The sequence below is a fragment of the Colossoma macropomum genome, unplaced genomic scaffold, assembly GCF_904425465.1.
Source record: "Colossoma macropomum unplaced genomic scaffold, Colossoma_macropomum, whole genome shotgun sequence".
Classification (NCBI taxonomy): domain Eukaryota; kingdom Metazoa; phylum Chordata; class Actinopteri; order Characiformes; family Serrasalmidae; genus Colossoma; species Colossoma macropomum.
Genome location: NW_023494799.1, coordinates 17,315,646 through 17,332,900, shown reverse-complemented (window position 1 = coordinate 17,332,900; position 17,255 = coordinate 17,315,646). Strand labels below are relative to the sequence as shown.

Here is a 17,255-nt window from a genome sequence, read left to right as displayed (position 1 = left end):
CGGTATTTTGTCAGCTACAAAATTTTCATATTGGTCAGGCCTTGTTTGAGATGCACTTTGGACAGCTGGTTTGCAAAACAATAGGCAGGAACCTCTTGTTTCCCCTCCAGACTCAAAAGCCCAAGTAGAACTTAGCATTCTGTCCCCTCTTTGCAGGTGTCACCCCTTCAGTTGCTGTGAGTTCTAACAAAATAAGTAAAATAAGCTGTTTTTATATTTCAAATGACTAAGTTCATCTTATTTTCATTTATTTGATACTGTGTCAATAAAACTGAATTCTTACTTGTTATCTTGTATTTGTCATTTTAGCATGCTGAGTGAATTAAAATGCCCATCATTGTAATTTTTTGTGATTTTTTTCACCAGTTTGCATTTTTTGCTTGCAGTTTGTGTTTTATTATATACATGTCAAGACATTTAATTCACCTCTTTTTTAAAGGTCTATACTGGCCTAACTGTAGTGAAATCTAAGTAGACTAATGGCAAGTACGCAGATGGCATCCCCATATTGTGCGTTTTCAAGGCGGTGCTCCTGGTCCCAAGGGCTTTAGCATAATGAGATGATAATATCCCATCCTCACTAGCTTGTGCTAAACTGTGGCCCAGAGCCATAATGGAACATTGTTTCATTTTAGACTCCTGCCAGGTGGCTGGGAGATGGAAGCTCTATAGCAGTGGAGCGGTGGAAGTACAATATTTGTACATTATTTTCCTTTCAGTGTTTGTGTTAAAACAATGCTCATCTTGTGTTTGCTTGTGCTTTTCCATGTATCTCAAAAATGGTAACTTTACGGAAGAAGGCAAAAGGTAATATATAAAGGTATTTTGTTTAATTATGAAGCATTTCTATTGGTCCATTCATCAAGAATTTTTCGCACAATGTAGAAAACATGCTGAGTTCAAATGATGTAGAAAAATGTAAAAAAAAAAAAGATTTTTGTTTTTGTCTGTTATCTAACCTTTCAGTAATATTAATGTAAAATATGTTCTTATGATTAAGCTTAATTTACTTTTTTAATGTACTGTTAATCTGTTCATTTAATTTGTCAAGATAGTTATATTTAATTTTATTTCATTTTTTTTCTGTATTTGACTCACATAATTACGCTATATTTTGTTCTAAAATATGTTCAGTTCTGGGACACTGAAGGCATAGGGCTGGTTTTCCAGACCAAGATTAATCCTAAACCTACACTAGTAATTCACCACTGTGATGCATTCACATACATTCACCACTTCACAGTTTAGTCCAAAGCACACTCAGGAGAATCCAGCTCCATTCCACTGATTCCTTAACTCCAGGTTTTCTATCTGAGCAGCCATAAACCTCCTGTCTCTCTGTGGGCAGGTAGCTGTCCTGTGATTTGTTTTCTGACTCAGCCTTTAGGAAAGCAGGCACAGCATCAGCTTCGAGAGCTGTTCAAAGTCCTCCAGGACATCAAATACGCGCGCATGCACAGAATGAATAATTAACATCACAATACACACACTCTGCGAATCGCATCCACACTGCTGGATTCAGTTCTCTCTTCTTCTCCATTGGAGGTGCTTCACCGGTCTGGGAGTGGCTGCCTGCTTTGTGTGAGTGGAGGGGGAGCCCTCTGGTGCAGGAGTGAGCTGACAGGAGAGGAGAGGAGTGTGAGAGGAGAGAGGCTGCCCCTGAGATGCTCTGCTGGCTGGAAGAGGAAGAGATGTCTATACAGGAGCTCCAGGAACGGGTGGGCTGTGTTATCACCCATGTCGGTGAGTGCTCACATCCTATGGTCTTTTGGTTGAGGGTGGAGGATGGGGTTTCTGGGTTTGGGACGTGGGGCTGAAGGGGGGTGTGGCAGGCAAAGGGCTTAGCATGGCTTCTGAGACAGAGAACCAGGCAAAAGCCGCAAATGAGGCTTGTGCTCTGCTTAAATATGGATTATAAAGTGAAATCCTAGATTTCAGCTTGCCTACCTTGGATTGCTCTATGCATGCTTTAATATTTTTGCACTTCTATTGTAATTTAGCTAAAAAATCTATGTGAAAACATATAAATGTTGCTTTAATAGGCACTGCTATTGTGATGTAGCGAAATTTTGTGAGAAAAGAAGAAAAGGTCTGGTTCTATTATGAGACCTAGACCTCTATTATGTTTAATATAAATATTGCAAGGAAACAGAAATAGACAAGGAAATAGACTTCTATTGTGAGAACTAGAGAATAGAGAACTATCTATTGCTCTAGCTAAATACAACACATGAGGCAATTGATTCTGTAGTGTTGCTTTTGTATTCTATTGTGATTTAGATGAATATTGTACAGAAATAGTGAACTGCACCGGGATAACATGAGGCAGTTCATCCACCATGTTTACTTTGCTGGTTTTAATCAGTGCAGTTTCACCTCTTTTCCAGTCAGTGTTACCAGTATTATTATTATTATTATTATTATTATTATTATTATTATTATTTTGTGTAGATACACTCAAATATGCACTAGTTTTATCAGACTAAATACTGTTTAGTATGTAATATTAAATGATTAATGATTAATTTCATGGTAATGAAAGCTATGAAGCAGAGAAATGGAAGTAGGTTATTGTGCCATGCTGCTACTGAGAGCCTCCTACTCCTTGACGCTCTGGTGCTGCAGCAGCCCTTGGGGGACAGCCTGAGCGTTGCTATGGAAACTGAACCAGGCCTGCACAGCTCATCATATTGATTCATGGAGTGGCTTAGCTCTCTACGTTTCTGCTCTTCGTTCATTGGGGAATTCCAATTCCTGCTTCTGCATCTGACAACTCATGCGACATTTAAGATGGAGGCCCCTTCTGAACGGCCATTAAGCCATACCCACTCATCACTGTTAAATCATTGCCCTTGAGTGGATTCATTGCCTGCCAAGGCATTGTGACTGTGCTGTGACATTGGCCTAAATATGCTGACACTGTGTGTAATGTTAAACAGAATCAAATTGGAAGTCCCCCAAGGTGACCTTTGGCCTCAAGGAAAATACAACAGAATTACAATGTAACTGTCATGTGGTTTTATCGCAGTGGAAGTGGACGATCATTACCGGTGTCTTTTCAGATGTCACTCTGAAACATGAGCCTTTATTTTGATACATGAGCCTTTACTGTGAAACTGTAATGCGGTTTTATCGTAGTGGAAGTGGACGGTCATCACTGGTGTGTTTTCTGATGTCACTCTGATACATGAGCCTTTTCATTTTGAAGGTTTAAAGGCTCAGAACGGGAAAAGGCTTCAAATCAGCGTCACAAGACTGAGTCAGAGCCGTGACAGCTCAACCGTAACTGAATGACTCACTGGGAGGGGGTCACTCTTGACCAGATCTGTTTTCTGATTGGCTGCTTATGACATCACTCTGATGTGAATTTCAAGGCATAATTAAGTGATTTATGGCTTATGCTGTAGAGCTCATAAATATATAATGTCAGCTAATAACATGACGCGCTATAAGAAATGAAGCATACTGGAGCCATCGATTTCACTGACTATGTTAGTTTTATGTCAGTTTTAGATAATGAATGTAATTTACAGTACGTTAATTAAGAGTAAGAGTGGGCAATGTAACAATATCCTTATTGTAATAAATTACATTATAACAAACTATGGTTTTCTGAGTACATCAGTGAAACTGTAAATAGTATCGTAAATAGGGCGATTTCATTGATTTCAAAATTTTGGTATAATTCAATGGTTGACATGAAAACCTGAAAATTTTACCGCTCCCAGTGTGATGTGGCTTACTGTAGAGTCCTCTTTGTCTTTACATTGGTGACGATAGGAACCAGGGGTCACAATGTCCACAACACAAATATAGCCATTTTATTTACTATCCTAAATGACTACTGAATCTACATGTGTCTATTGTAAATCAATGTTTCAGACATCAGGCACCATATTTGTGACTAATTTCATGTTTATAGTTCTCTGTGAATATATATATATATATATATTCTCCTATTCAACACATCAGATGTTCGTTTCCTATCACCACCACAGTGAACAATTCTGACTCTATAAATTTCTCTAGAACAGAGCATCTCACATCAAACCACTCTGAATTTCTTTGTTTAAATCTAACAATTTAATTCTGCATTTTTTTTTATTCAGTATAAATAGCACTGAACATGTTTTATTACAAACAACATAATTAGGCCTGTTTAAATATCATGAAATATCATGAAGGTATTTCATATGCTGTTTTAACAGTGGACTCAACCTTGGAGACTGTGCAGTTCTCAACCTCAGGCACAGTTGTTGCTTTCAATCTGGAAAATAATTGGAAATGTGGGTATTCAGCCATCTCTGCCTAATAAGGCTATAAGAAGATTAACACAACCAGCCCACTTAGCATGGGTGCTGGCACAGGGATAACGACAGAATCATGTGGAAAATCACAAAGGAAAAAGATTCCACAAAATGTGGGTAATCGCTGGATAGAGCAGACATGGCTCACAAGTGCCCAAGGTTCTGAAAGCTAGCACAGATGTAAAATGCATTTATGTCATACTAAACACAGTAATATGGTCATTCATAGCTTTTTATATATGGATTGATTCATAGACATTAGATGATAGACAACCAGATGTCTGGAGTGTAAAAAGCTACCTCTGTTATTATATTAAATGGAAAGTACAATGCCTTAAACTTGAGACACTGTGTTACAGTAGTTTTAAGATAAGCCTTTGGCATAAATTGTAATTTTTAATTGGCAGTCATAGCAGAGAGGTACATGCAGGGTATTGTACAGATTGGCAAAATGTTATGCAAAGAAAATGTATTTTGTGGATTTAGTGCTACTTTACCATTATTATCATTACACATAAAAACTCAGAAGACACATATAGATTCTCTGGTCATTATGGATAGTTAATAACATTCTTTGCATCTCAACAATTAAATTATGCAGAAAAAATCAATGGAACTTTCTTTGAAATATTTTTTCATTTTCACAATCATTTTTAAAACGTGGCACTGTTGTGCTGGTGGATTCTGTCCATTTCAACTTCTTTGTAAACCCTTATACATTGTCTAAAATGACAAAGCTGAGATTTCAGTAGTCCCACAGTGCTAATATTGCTAAATATTATTCTGTGCTTTTGTGAAAGCGTATTTTCTTTCTCCTCTGAAATGTTTGTTTAGAGCTTCTGTTTGCTGGTACGTGGGGTCAGTTTTTATAAGCACAGGAACTTGCCTAGGCATTATGCCAAGTGATCCTAAATGTGATACCACCTCCACAGGCTCTGGCACAAAATTAGGCCGAGTGCTTTACTGAGACATAAAGAAAAAAATCCCCCACTTCTATTGCAAATGTAAAAGGTGAACAATAGGAAGGTCACTGGACTTCCTTCCTTTGCCCTCAGCCTGCTGTAAGCCCATCACCAATACGTCAAAACTTCCTTCCTTAACCCTTGTCAACTAATAGCCCCTTAATGCAGTGTTTCTCTCTCTCAAGTTTTCCAAACAAAATCTCACATACAGCTTTGATGTTATACGTTTACAGTTACCCTACACAGGTCTTGGTTTTCCTACTCGTATGGTGGTTCTCTAGAAAAGCTAGTATTTTTCATTGTGCAATTTTCAATGTGACTTGACTTCTGGCTATGACTGAGTTGTTCCTGTTGTGGCAGGCTTCTGTATTGTACCTCTGGGACGATTTTGTATTCTAAGCCATCTCACTACTGTTGACAAAACATTTCATTTTCAAACATTTGGAAACAAAGTGTTTGTTTTCAAGATACACCAGAAATACACTCGAAAAATTACAGTTTCTAAATGGTTGCTGCCTTGGACTATAGGAAATAACTTTAAGTGGTGAAGAACTATTACATTATTCTTGAAAGATTCTTTACAATTGCACATGATTTACAAAAATAAAGTAATGCTTAAAGAAGCATCACTTGAAAATTCTGTAGAGAACCAAAAGTATGTCTTCTTTGGCATGTCAAGAACCCTTTTTGACACCTTCATATACACATTTTATACAACTTAAGAAATTATACAGTATGAAATACATACAGCATTTTGAACATTCAAAGGTGCCTTGCTTTATATGGCACAGATGTAAGTGACCCTTTTAGTGACTGTGGTGCTGTTGGCTGCTTTTGAGTAAGTAATGAGGCATCTGCTTGTAGAGTCTGCTGTTGTTGTTGATCATAAACTGAAGTGTTGTTGTAGTGTGTTACGATCATTATAAGGATCTGAGTGAACTTTCACTGTTCATACGGATGTAAGTTAGAAGGCCTTGGAAAAGGAAGAGGCAGGGGCGTATCCACTGGCAACTTGGAGCATTTTTTTGCATTTGCCCGAGGGCAGTTGTTATCGTGGGAGTGCTCTCCCAGATCCCAAAATGAGACTGTTGCTTTTATTAAGCTCCTCCTTCCTGTTTACGTGTCTCTATTGCAAGTGGACTATGGCAAAGGCCACCCCTCTGTGACTGCCCAGTCCTCTTCAGTGAGGTTATATTGTGTCATTTGCTCCATTTCTAGAGGTGTCTGTACTAGACTGCTTTCAGTTGGCATCTTGAGTAACTACTATATTCTTGGCTTTTCTTTAAGGAGCATTCCACATTAAATCTATTGTAGTAAGTGATTGCTGCACTTGAAGGCAGTTTTGAGCATTTTTCCCTTCAATATTTTCCAATATCAATGACTTTGGATAGAGAAGCGACTACCTACAAAAGCAAAGCAAACTATGAAAAGTGATTGTTTCTGAAATTTCAGAAATGCATGACTCACAAAGTATCCATTCTTGTTTTTATTTCTAAATCTTCATTAACTTTTGTTCTTTGCCAAGATTTGCCAAATGTCATGGTCTCCATTCTTTTCTTACTAAGGACCAGAATCATCTAAATGGTTTTTGGTTTGGATGTATGGTTTAGGGAAATATCTTAGGTACTTCATATTATGTGGAGGTTATTTAAAATTTATAAAGGTTTTTCAACCTTGGACATTTTATTTTCAAAAATGCTTTTTTCAAAAAGCATCCACTGAATGGTTCTTTGGGGAGCCAAAAGTGGTTCTTCTATTGCAGTGGTCACCAACCTTGGTCCTGCAGATCTACCTTTCTGCAGAGTCTTGTGCCAAGTACTATCTGCCACACCTGCTTCAGCTAATTAACTTGGCTCTGCTGGAAAGTAGGTCTCCAGAAGGAGGGTTGGTTATTGCTGTTCTGTGGCATCATTCCAAAAAACCCTTTGTTTTTAAGAGTGTAACTGAATGGTATGCTGTTTTGATGAGACGCACAGTGCCTAGAAGAACTGCATGTTTAAATTACGGATTTTACGCAGATTTCTTTTTTTACTGTCCCTTAGACTGATTTTTACAGCCTGCCTGATCCGACACATCAGTTTTCCCTCAAAGGGGTTCATCGATTGAATACTGTAGGTCAGATCTTGTCAGATTATGATTCTGGAACGTCACCACCTTCCCATTAGTTCAGAAAAATAAACTTGGCAGTGTATTTTTTTTACATTTAGTCATTCACTGCAGCATGTGGGCTGTATTGAAGACCTTGTTTACCTCTGGCTGTTCATTTAGTCAGCAGAATCCATTAGTCACTCTCCAAACTCTCTTTCTTCCTGTACAGCTTTCATCTTCTCCATGCTGTTCTGCTAAGTGCTTGAAAGCCTTGACCTCCCATCTTCTCTTCTAATTTCTTATCTTACTTTCTTTAGACGTTTGAGGCCACTGTAGTAGGCAGACAAAGATGATAGCGCTGTACCTGGGACATAATGTGTAACAGACCTATAATCTTATTTGATGAGGAACTGCATAGCTATATTCTGACAGTATAACCGTGTAAGTTACAGTATGTGTGTATGTATCGTATGTCATACAGTATCCTTTAAACATTTGCAATCACTCATCATATTAATAATTGTTACTCAGTAATAACTTAAACATGCAGATTAAAATAAACTAGGCACCAAAACATAAATTGATGGTTTAATCACAATTTATTACTCACAAAGTATTTTGGCAACAGCAAAGATTTTTTTACATGGTAAAAAAATAGGAAATGTTACTAAATAATAAACTATAACTATATATTTGCACTAGTTTCTTGTCAAAAATGACTTTGAATTGCTATTTGAACAGCAAGATTTTCTCACCACTTTTTGAAAAAGAGGCATTCTAGATATTAATTTTATTGTTAGTTCATTCACGATGCTTTCCAGCTTCTCAAAACTTATGAAACCTATAGACTGTTAGCATCATAGTAGAATCACTTTATAGAAGTATGTGCCACAACATTGGTTTTATATCATTGAAAGCAGTAATTCCAAACTTTTGAATGGTGGTGGATATTGAAGCATAAGCATTTAGCTTTAGCCTTTAGTTCATCAGAAAAGCTAATTAATGCATTTTATTGAAGAAATAGAGAGTGCCTACTTTAACATGTAAAAGCATTTCTGCTTATACTCTGCACTACACACCAACGGAGTATGCTGAGGAATCTCAGGAATTTTTACTGCATGTGACATGAGTGCACTGACCAGTGTCAAATACCTGTTGAGTATTAGTGTTCAGTGTTCTGAGTTTTCTGACAAAACATTGGTATTCTATCAATTTATATATGTGATCTTGTCTATAGGGAACCATAAGCTTCCATTTAGCTGATGGAAGAATGTGTTGTATATTGACATGTGGAAGGGCAGGGATGATGTCCATGTAAGCTATACCACTGAATGAGAGAAGCTCCTAAAATAGACCACAGTAATCAGATTAGAACTATGGTTCTATATTTATCAGGTCAAGATTATCTTATTGTGCACTTCACTGTGTGTAAGAAAGTCCAGATTTTAGATACACTAAGGAAATGTTTTTAAGACAGGCCCCTGCGGTCTGAGATTCTGAAGTGACACAGATGCACTTAAGCTGTACCTCTTATGCACATTCATGAGTGTTTTCTGGTTTAGGCTGTAGCCATAGCGGTGATGTTCTTCCCAGACAGCGGTGAAAGGGAAAACAGCTCCAGGTTTTATGAGCTTTCAAGATTTCCATGCTCAGGAATGTTCTAAAACAGTCATGTCAGTCTGGCTCATGGTGGGTCAACAGAGGAACGTGAGCTCACCTATAATTGCCCTCCCTTTTTTTCTTCCCTTCGCTACAATGAGGCCACTGTTGTGTTGTTTTCCACTTGTTTTCAGGCAATATTTATTCCCGTAATTAAAGTATTTGAGTCTTAACACATGTGAAGTCGCTCATTGAATTAACTGTGGGATATCCAAGGGGTATTGAGTCATTGCTTTTGGGTTTAGGTGTAAGTCCTTGAACCCAAAGGGCCTGTATGTGGGCTCACATTTCACTCTAATTACTACATTTATATAGTACTGTGCAGAAGTTAATTTTATTTAATTTCCAGTCAAAACAGCCATTAATTAAAACGTTTTTTATTAGCATCTGGAAAAAAGGAAAGAAAAAAAGTTGCCTCAGCAACTAAATATAATATCATTTTAAATATGATTGTTGAGTATTTAGTGTGTCCATGCTTTGCCCTTATCACAGCTTCTACAGCAAGAGTGGAGCGTGATTTTCCTATCTCTCAAAGATGAAAGGTACTTTTTTTATCTAAAATTTGCACAGTGATAGTTTGCATGTTGGTTTCATAGTAGCTACCGAATAATTCATGGTATTTACTGAATAGTAACGACTTCAAACTGTTCCGGGCCACATGTCTTCTGTCAGGGTGTATGGGGAGGGGTGAGCATTCCCTGTGGCCGGGCTTCTTGTGTTTGTGTGAGTGGGACCATGTGAGGTGGAGGGAGGAAAGGAGCAGCCCCTCTTCGTGTGAAGTTCCCTCTGACGCACTGTGGACCAGAACGCCCCTCACAATGATGAATGCTTTGGAGGGTGGGAGAGGAAGGGGAAGCCCCCAGTGCTTCTGGCATTGTTGAGGATATTTGTGTAAACCATGCCATTTTGTTCCAAGGCTTCAGAGAAAGCAGTAGACCCTTGTTGGAGCCGCAGGGACAACAGGACAGGAGAGGGAGAGGCAGAGGACTGCTCTTAAGACCACACGGTCCGGGACGTTCTCAGCAATGGGCTCCATAATGTGTAAGTCAGACTTGCTTTAGCCATTCAGCCTCAGCTGTCCTGCCCTTGGAGGCGCAGTGGACGCAGGATTGTCTTAATGGACTTTGCTGCTCTTTCTCTATGTGTGTGACTCTCTGTGTGCTTAGTGATTGAAGAGAGTGGCATGTGTATGGAGACAGCCAGACTGCTGTAAGCTGCATTAGGGTTCGTTGGCGGTTTCGTGCTGGGTGGTTTTCTGCTATGAATAAGGAGCTCTGTGTGCTTAATAATGCTTAAGACACAGAGCAATGTGACCTGAAAAAGATGCCAGTAATTACTTGGTGAGCAGAGTGGGTGAGAAGCCAGGCTCATTAGCGTCAGAGGAACTTTCTTAGTCCTACTGGGAATGGCATAGTCATTCAGTACATCTGCTCTAATGTAATCAATTAGGTTTCCTTTTTTGTTGTTAATGCAGTAGCTTGGATAAGTTTTGTCATTGGAGCTCTTATAGATTTGATTGAATAGTATTTCTGTTCTGGTGAGGTGGTCAGCTTGGCTGTTTGTGGAACAAAGGACAAACAATACATACACATGCACCTTACACAGCAATCACTGGCATTATTCGACTCTAGAGCACTACTACTACTGTTCTGCTGCGCTGTTCTGCTGTGGATACAGAATCAGTGCAGCATTGAGGAGACTGGAGGATAGAGATAGAAAGTGTGTGTGTGGATGGGCATGCGCATGCGCTGCACATACACTCTCAGGTGGAGAAGAGAGCAGTAAATGAAGCCTGTGTAGGAGAGGCCCAGCAGGAATTAATAGCTTAAGTCTGTACGAGTGACACTCTCCGTCTATCAGCTTTGATCCCCCCTGCTCTGAAGTGACCTTGCTTAAACTGGCTGCTGCTTACACAGGCTGCTCGAGCAGCGGCCATAGCACACACACCTGTGCTGCGGAATGGACGGATATCAAACCATCCCGTCCAGGTGCTGTGCTTGCGGCAGACGGGCACAGGACACCTCCTACTCCGTGGTGCGAATCTCAACCGGTGAGATGGAGTCCTTTCACCGCTTTCTGGATGCATGCCAGGAGACCAAGTCCGCCACCAGGAGAAGTATGCCTCCCTCCTCTTCCTCACTCCAGCTCTCATATGTCTTCTGCAGAAGTTGGAATGTGTGTGTGTGTTTTTTTTTTAAGTAGACCGTAAATCTGTAAGTCTTTCTGTCCTGTCCGCCTTGTGATCCAGACTTTGAAATATAGGCTGTGTGAAGAGTGGGTGATACGGCTAAAATGTAGTATTGCAATATTTGAAGACATGTTCACAACACACTATACGTATCAGGATACTTTGTTTCTCTGTGTTGGAACTGACATGTATCAGCAAAACTGTAATGCCAAATTTAGCAAGCTGAAAAACTATCCTCTATGTACAATGATTTTTGTATTTATTCAACATAATAGGAAAAAACAGAAGGAAGAATCAGGTCAAATGTTTCTAATTTATTCATTTATAATTTAAGCTAATCTTTTTTGTCAAAAAAATGATAATAGCATTACAGACTAGTATTAATTTGAGAGTGTGACAGCCTTAGTTTTTGTTTGCAGGCTCTCTATTGGTCTAAATCTCTATTTTCTATGGAGCGTGCGATATTTAGAAATACTGATGATAGTTGTGATGTTGAAAAAAGCAAATTGTGATGTACACTACCGTTCAAAAGTTTATAAACACTTGTCACATTAACAGTTATTTTATTTACAATAATAACTTGTACAATGGCAATTCAAATATTGGAAACTATTCGTTTTCCTCAGTATTTTAATACATTATTTTTCTCTGTGAACAAGAAGTGAATACATATTCTGTCCATTATTTTTGTTCATAGATTTGATCTTCACTTTTGCTGGATATTCTTTTTATTGTTGCTTAATTCTTGATGCTATTTCAGTCATTTAATAATCAGGTACAGCTCTGTTAATCACTCTTGACTCATCTAAAATTTCTTGATTTTAATTACAGCTTTCTAGTGTCCCACTAATTATTTGTGAAGTTTTACAGACCTTGCATAGTAGAATCATTTTATACACTTGTCTGCAACTAGTTTGTATTATTATATTACTGAATTGAATTCACACTTTTGTATGACACTTCAGTGTAAGTAACTGTGATAGAGGTAACATATTGTCATATCACCAACCTCTAGAATGTATTATGTCTTTTAGTTTTATTACATTTCATTAGACTGTCCTCAGTTGGGGTTTGTTATGCTGATGTGTGCTGGTCTACTGATGTGTCGCCTAGACTGTTAAAAGCTTGTGCCACATGGGAAGTATCAGATAGTCAGGTGAAACAGAGGTGGCTGTAATCATCACAGCTGCTTATATATCATGTGGAGTAAAGAGACACAGTCAAGTAATAGTATTTTCTTGTTGAATTGAGCTTGATGCTGGGTTGTAAGTGTGCTGTAGTGATCTGTGTGAAGTGGTTGCTTTAACCTTGAAGTGCTTTGATGCAGGGATGACTATGCTGACTATTTCTGGCTCATCTTTTAGAAAATAATCCTGGTAGAAGCAGTGATACTACAAGGTCATGCATTGCAATCCGTGCTAACTGTCCTCAGAGTACTTAATGATTGACCTTTTTCCAGGCTTCTGTTTGTATGTTTGTTTTCTGGAGTGTGTCTATTTGGAATCAGTGTTGCTGAGCTCATGTTTTTGGAGTGTGGTCGGGAGACATTAGAATCTGTGTTTCGCATTTTGTCAGATGGCATATTTCTTGAAAGTGCCCATAATGAATTCCAAACAAAGTCTGTGGGGCCCATGCTTGTGGTCTTTAAAACAGGCAGTGTCCATTAGATGTTCTGTTACACTTGTCAGCTACTCTGGAAACTGAAAACGCACAGCTGGAAAGCTTTACTTGTATTTAGCTATTTAGCACAGCCCCTAGCCTGAGTGATGTCTGGATTACTCACGTGGTCAGTTTAGATGCCTGAGGCCCCGAGGATAACCGCAGTCTTCTGAGACCCCCTCAAAAAGAGCACAGCATAATCAAACCCACCTGCCTGAACTAGGTCAGGCACATGTCTATATGTATTTGTGAAAAGTGCTGTCAAGCACTAGTTATGTAGTTGATTTTAGACACACTGTACACTTCAATATCAGCACTTCATATGGACTACTTGTATGACCAAATGATTTTATACTTTTGTAGCTTGTTTTCAGCTACATCGATGTCAAACTGGTCCTCATGAGCCTAGGGGGTCATATTTGCTCAATCCCAACTCCCAACACGAGAGCAAAGAGACGGACCATCTGAGTGTCCCTAAGGACTGGTTTGACAACCACTGAGCTAGATGACATGCTCAAAAATCTCTCTCGCTTTGCTATACCCTGTGCTAGGGATTTCTTGCTTGCTCCAGATGATTGGGTTGCGTATAATATAATTTTCATCATCAGAGGAAAGACGCCCCAGTCAGATAAATTGTCCTGACTTAGATATCTTAATATTGGCTGCCTTCGTTTGTTTGAGTGGTTTTGGAAGAAACCTAGTAATGTCTACATGTCAAAGACCCAAGAAAATTCTGTCCTTCATGAGAAACCTCAATATCGATAAGCTTTCTGTTAAAATATCCCAAGTATGACATGTTTTGTTTATTTTCTATGGGAAAATACACATCATCTACAGAGAACGCACTTCTGCATGTTTCAATACACGTACTACCTTACTACATTTACTTGGTAAAAATATAAAACATAAAATGTGGCCTGTGCAAAAGTAATGGCACATTTTTTGTTATATATTTTAATTATTTATACTTAGCAAATAGTTAGAGATTATACACTAAAATAAGTAAAACAATTGCACATTCAGGTTTGTGCCCTGTAGAGGGTGAGTTAATTCATTTTCACTACAATCAACAAAACATGTAATCTTAGTGGGGGTGTTCAAACATTTGCCTATGGCTGTATGCATATGCTTGTATCAAATAAGTTTGCATATTGTCACTGTTGTAATAGAACTTTGCTTCTTCTGAAATGGTAAGAAGGAAAAAGTAAGTTAATGTAACAAGATTTTGGACTTTTTTTGTACATTTACATATAAAGGTACTAAAGTAAAAATCTTATGTTTCAGGAAAATCATTTATTTGTTTATTTATTATAACTGTGATGTTCTAAAAGCTGCTTCTAGTCAGAATTAGATTTGTTTACAGGACATTTACAGAGTGTTTTCTGTTCCACGTTACCCAACAGGTTCTGCTGAGACAGCAGAGCTTTTACCCTTTTACTGCAATATGTAATAGTTTGAATGCAGGTTTCCAGATGTGAAAGTAAAGGCATGTGCATATTGCAGAGAGAGAGAGCAACAGCAAGGGATTGAGTGTGTGTGTTGATGCCCCTCGCCTCATGCTTTTGCTCCTTTGGGGGAGGGAGGTTGACAAGATGCTTGGCCTACTTTTTGCTTACAGTTATGTTCTCCCTACAGCATGAAATGTTGAATTCACATTTGTGTATAGCAGCATTCTAGGTTTCTGTCTACTACCAAATGCAATTAACGTCACAAGGCTTTGATTTTTCATACAATTTTATTTTCAGCAATTGTGCCATCATGGGGTCACGGGCTAAGTGAATTGTCCTCTGTACACTCAAACTTTTCCTGAGACATGCTAGCTCAGATTGGAGGCAGATATCAAAGCCCAGGCAGAAAGGCATGCCAAATTGGTAATGTCTTCTTTTTATAAGACATCAGAGCCATTGAACTAAGTAACAAATGATTTTGCAAGTCAGGAACATTAATGTACAGTGCTATTTTTATGTTCTGTTATTTTTGTGCATGGATCTTAAGGTCAGTACTGTAGATATGTCCAAAACAGCGTGCAGAAATTGCTGGAAAATATAAAAACATGCAGATATGGAGTTCATTTGTTGCTAAGCTGATTCAAGTGCTTCAAACCCCTTGTGGTCTGTGATCATGTTCCAGGTAGTATCTGTTTATGATATATTACGCAACAGCATCTGGTGTCCGTCTGGGATGTGTCACTGTGATGTGAAATCCATACCTCTTGCTCTAATGTATGAAGGAGCTGGATGCTGATACAGGAGCAGTTTTGTTGTTGCTTGTGAAATGGTGAGTGGTTGGTGCTGTAGAAAGTGAATTATCAGGGGAAAAGAAAGGAAATGGCTCCCTACACAGGCCTTGAAAGAAAGGCATCATGAGACAATCAGGCCTGCCTAGCCATGTGTTTTGTTTTTTGGTCCCAGTCACATGTTGGTGGGTGCTCTTAAGCAGCGATGTGCCTCGGCAGATGCTGAGGGAGCGCATTGTTTGGGTCTCCTCCTCCAGAGCTGCTCATTAGCAAGCTAATCCTGCCCATTAGCTATTTTTTGTGGCCGTGTTCTCCCCCGGAGGCAAACTTCTCACGGTAACTGTCAGCATGAGAGCACATAAATAAAATCAGTGTTGAGATGCGCGTAAGAGTTCGCCATGAGCTGTGGCGCGTAGGCCTCTTTACTGACCGCTGACATGAGCCTCTCCGTCCTGTGCGCTGTCCTGGCTGGACGTTACATAACAACCAGACATAAGCATGCATTGTCTGGTCAGGGGTCTATGCTATAGGGTTGGATGATTGTCCTAATTGCTTTCATATTGAAATGGTGAGTTGAAAGAGTGTGATTTTTTTATGTCACAAGAGAAATCCTAGCCTACATTATTAAAAATGAAATTTTAGAAAAGTTTAATAGATGTGCATCAATCTGTGTTTGGCATCATGCCCATATAAGGAACTCCATGTCTAACTTCAAATAGTAATAAACATTGCTGTCTTGTGGTAAACAAGCATATTCCAAACCCAGTACATTTTGTCGTATGTATGTTTTCTCCTTAAATGTCACGGGAATCTCTGAATTATGGGGTTATTTAACAGACAATGTGTAAATAATGCTAAATACATTCTAGAAGCAAGTTAACAAGGGTTTTGCATGAAAGTGAATCTACTATTAAACTTCACTATAACAGAACAAAGTGTAGGCTACTACTGTCAAAGCATCTGCCACATGGCAAAGCTTGCTATTTGCATGGGGTATTTTGGTGCGGTTGTCAGTCTTAAGAATTCAGTTCAGTGTGTAACAGTGTTAGCTTGCTTGTAACTCTATAAATGCCATTCATCTGGGACAATATGTATAAAACTTATCGGCTTTTTGGAGACACCATCTGTTTTCCCATCGAGAAGACCCACTTAAACCCGGAGTTCTTGATATGGACATGACACTGACCACAGAGAGACACAACTTCAGAGGTCCATTCCGATCAGAAAAAATCAAACTCTTTGCTGTGTACATTACAACAGCTACTAACACTACAATGTAATATTGTAAGATGTCTGCATTCATGCATCAAGCCAGGAAACTGGATATGCTACCTATAAACAAGACCTGGCCCTGAGCACTGGTGCATCATTACAATTGATTCTTTTCATGTACAAATAACATATGGCTGTACTTGGCAGATGCTTAATACTATAGTGACCTTCACTCTACAGACCTGCAGCTTAATTTATAGAAATTCATAGAAATCTGAGGCTAAATCGCAATCGCAGTATTCTTCTGAAAAAATCAAAATTGTGTGCTATCCCAAAATCTGTCAGTCCTGCTGTGCTGGGGTGAAGGCTGAAGCAGAGAAAGATGGAAGCGTGATGTCATTTGGGGCATCTGTATCTCCTGCCTGACTGCTGCCCACTGGTCTGGTGATCAATACAGCTGTCTAATTACCCAATCAGCCCAGATGGAGCAGGTCACACTTATCTCTCTCTAGTCCCTGCTAATTGTCTGCCTTGATTGTGTGTGGGTGTGTAAGAGCTAAAGAGAGAGAGGGGTTGACATTCACTCAGCTTTCAGGGCCGTAAACCAACATTATGTGACAAATGCAACCAACCACAACAATGAAAAGGATGACATCAAATTATATGTTAGGTCCCATTATGAGACAAGCCTATCCATCATTGTGCTGGGCATTCTGTGCATTGTGTGGCTCTGTCAGTGTAGCGCGCTTGTCTGACATGATGAGCGATTCCAAGTTCTATTGAATCCTGCTGTTTTGAAAGCCAGTGTACACGGGAAGGAAAGCAGCTCACAATACCTCAGCCCAAGCCACCGGTGTTTGGGGAAATACTTCCTCCAGGATCATAAACAGCCTTTTTCTCCTAGGCAGCTCCAGGAGCACATACAGCAGAGACAGTGCCCCTGG

General features: G+C 39.1%; 1 protein-coding gene across 7 annotated transcripts in view; it reads left to right on the top strand.

Moving 5' to 3' along the window:
* Nucleotides 1-1,464: 1,464 nt before the first annotated feature.
* mcf2l2 (MCF.2 cell line derived transforming sequence-like 2) overlaps nucleotides 1,465-17,255 on the top strand; it is a 75,843-nt gene continuing 60,052 nt past the window's right edge. For 2 of the 7 annotated variants that reach the window (XM_036586736.1, XM_036586732.1), the window contains exon 1: nucleotides 1,465-1,743. In XM_036586736.1, the coding sequence (XP_036442629.1) occupies nucleotides 1,665-1,743 (79 nt within the window). In that variant the 5' untranslated portion in view covers nucleotides 1,465-1,664. Of the gene's footprint in view, nucleotides 1,744-10,218; nucleotides 11,133-17,255 lie in introns of those variants that run through there. The other 5 variants (XM_036586739.1, XM_036586738.1, XM_036586733.1 and 2 more) reach the window with 4 other exon arrangements.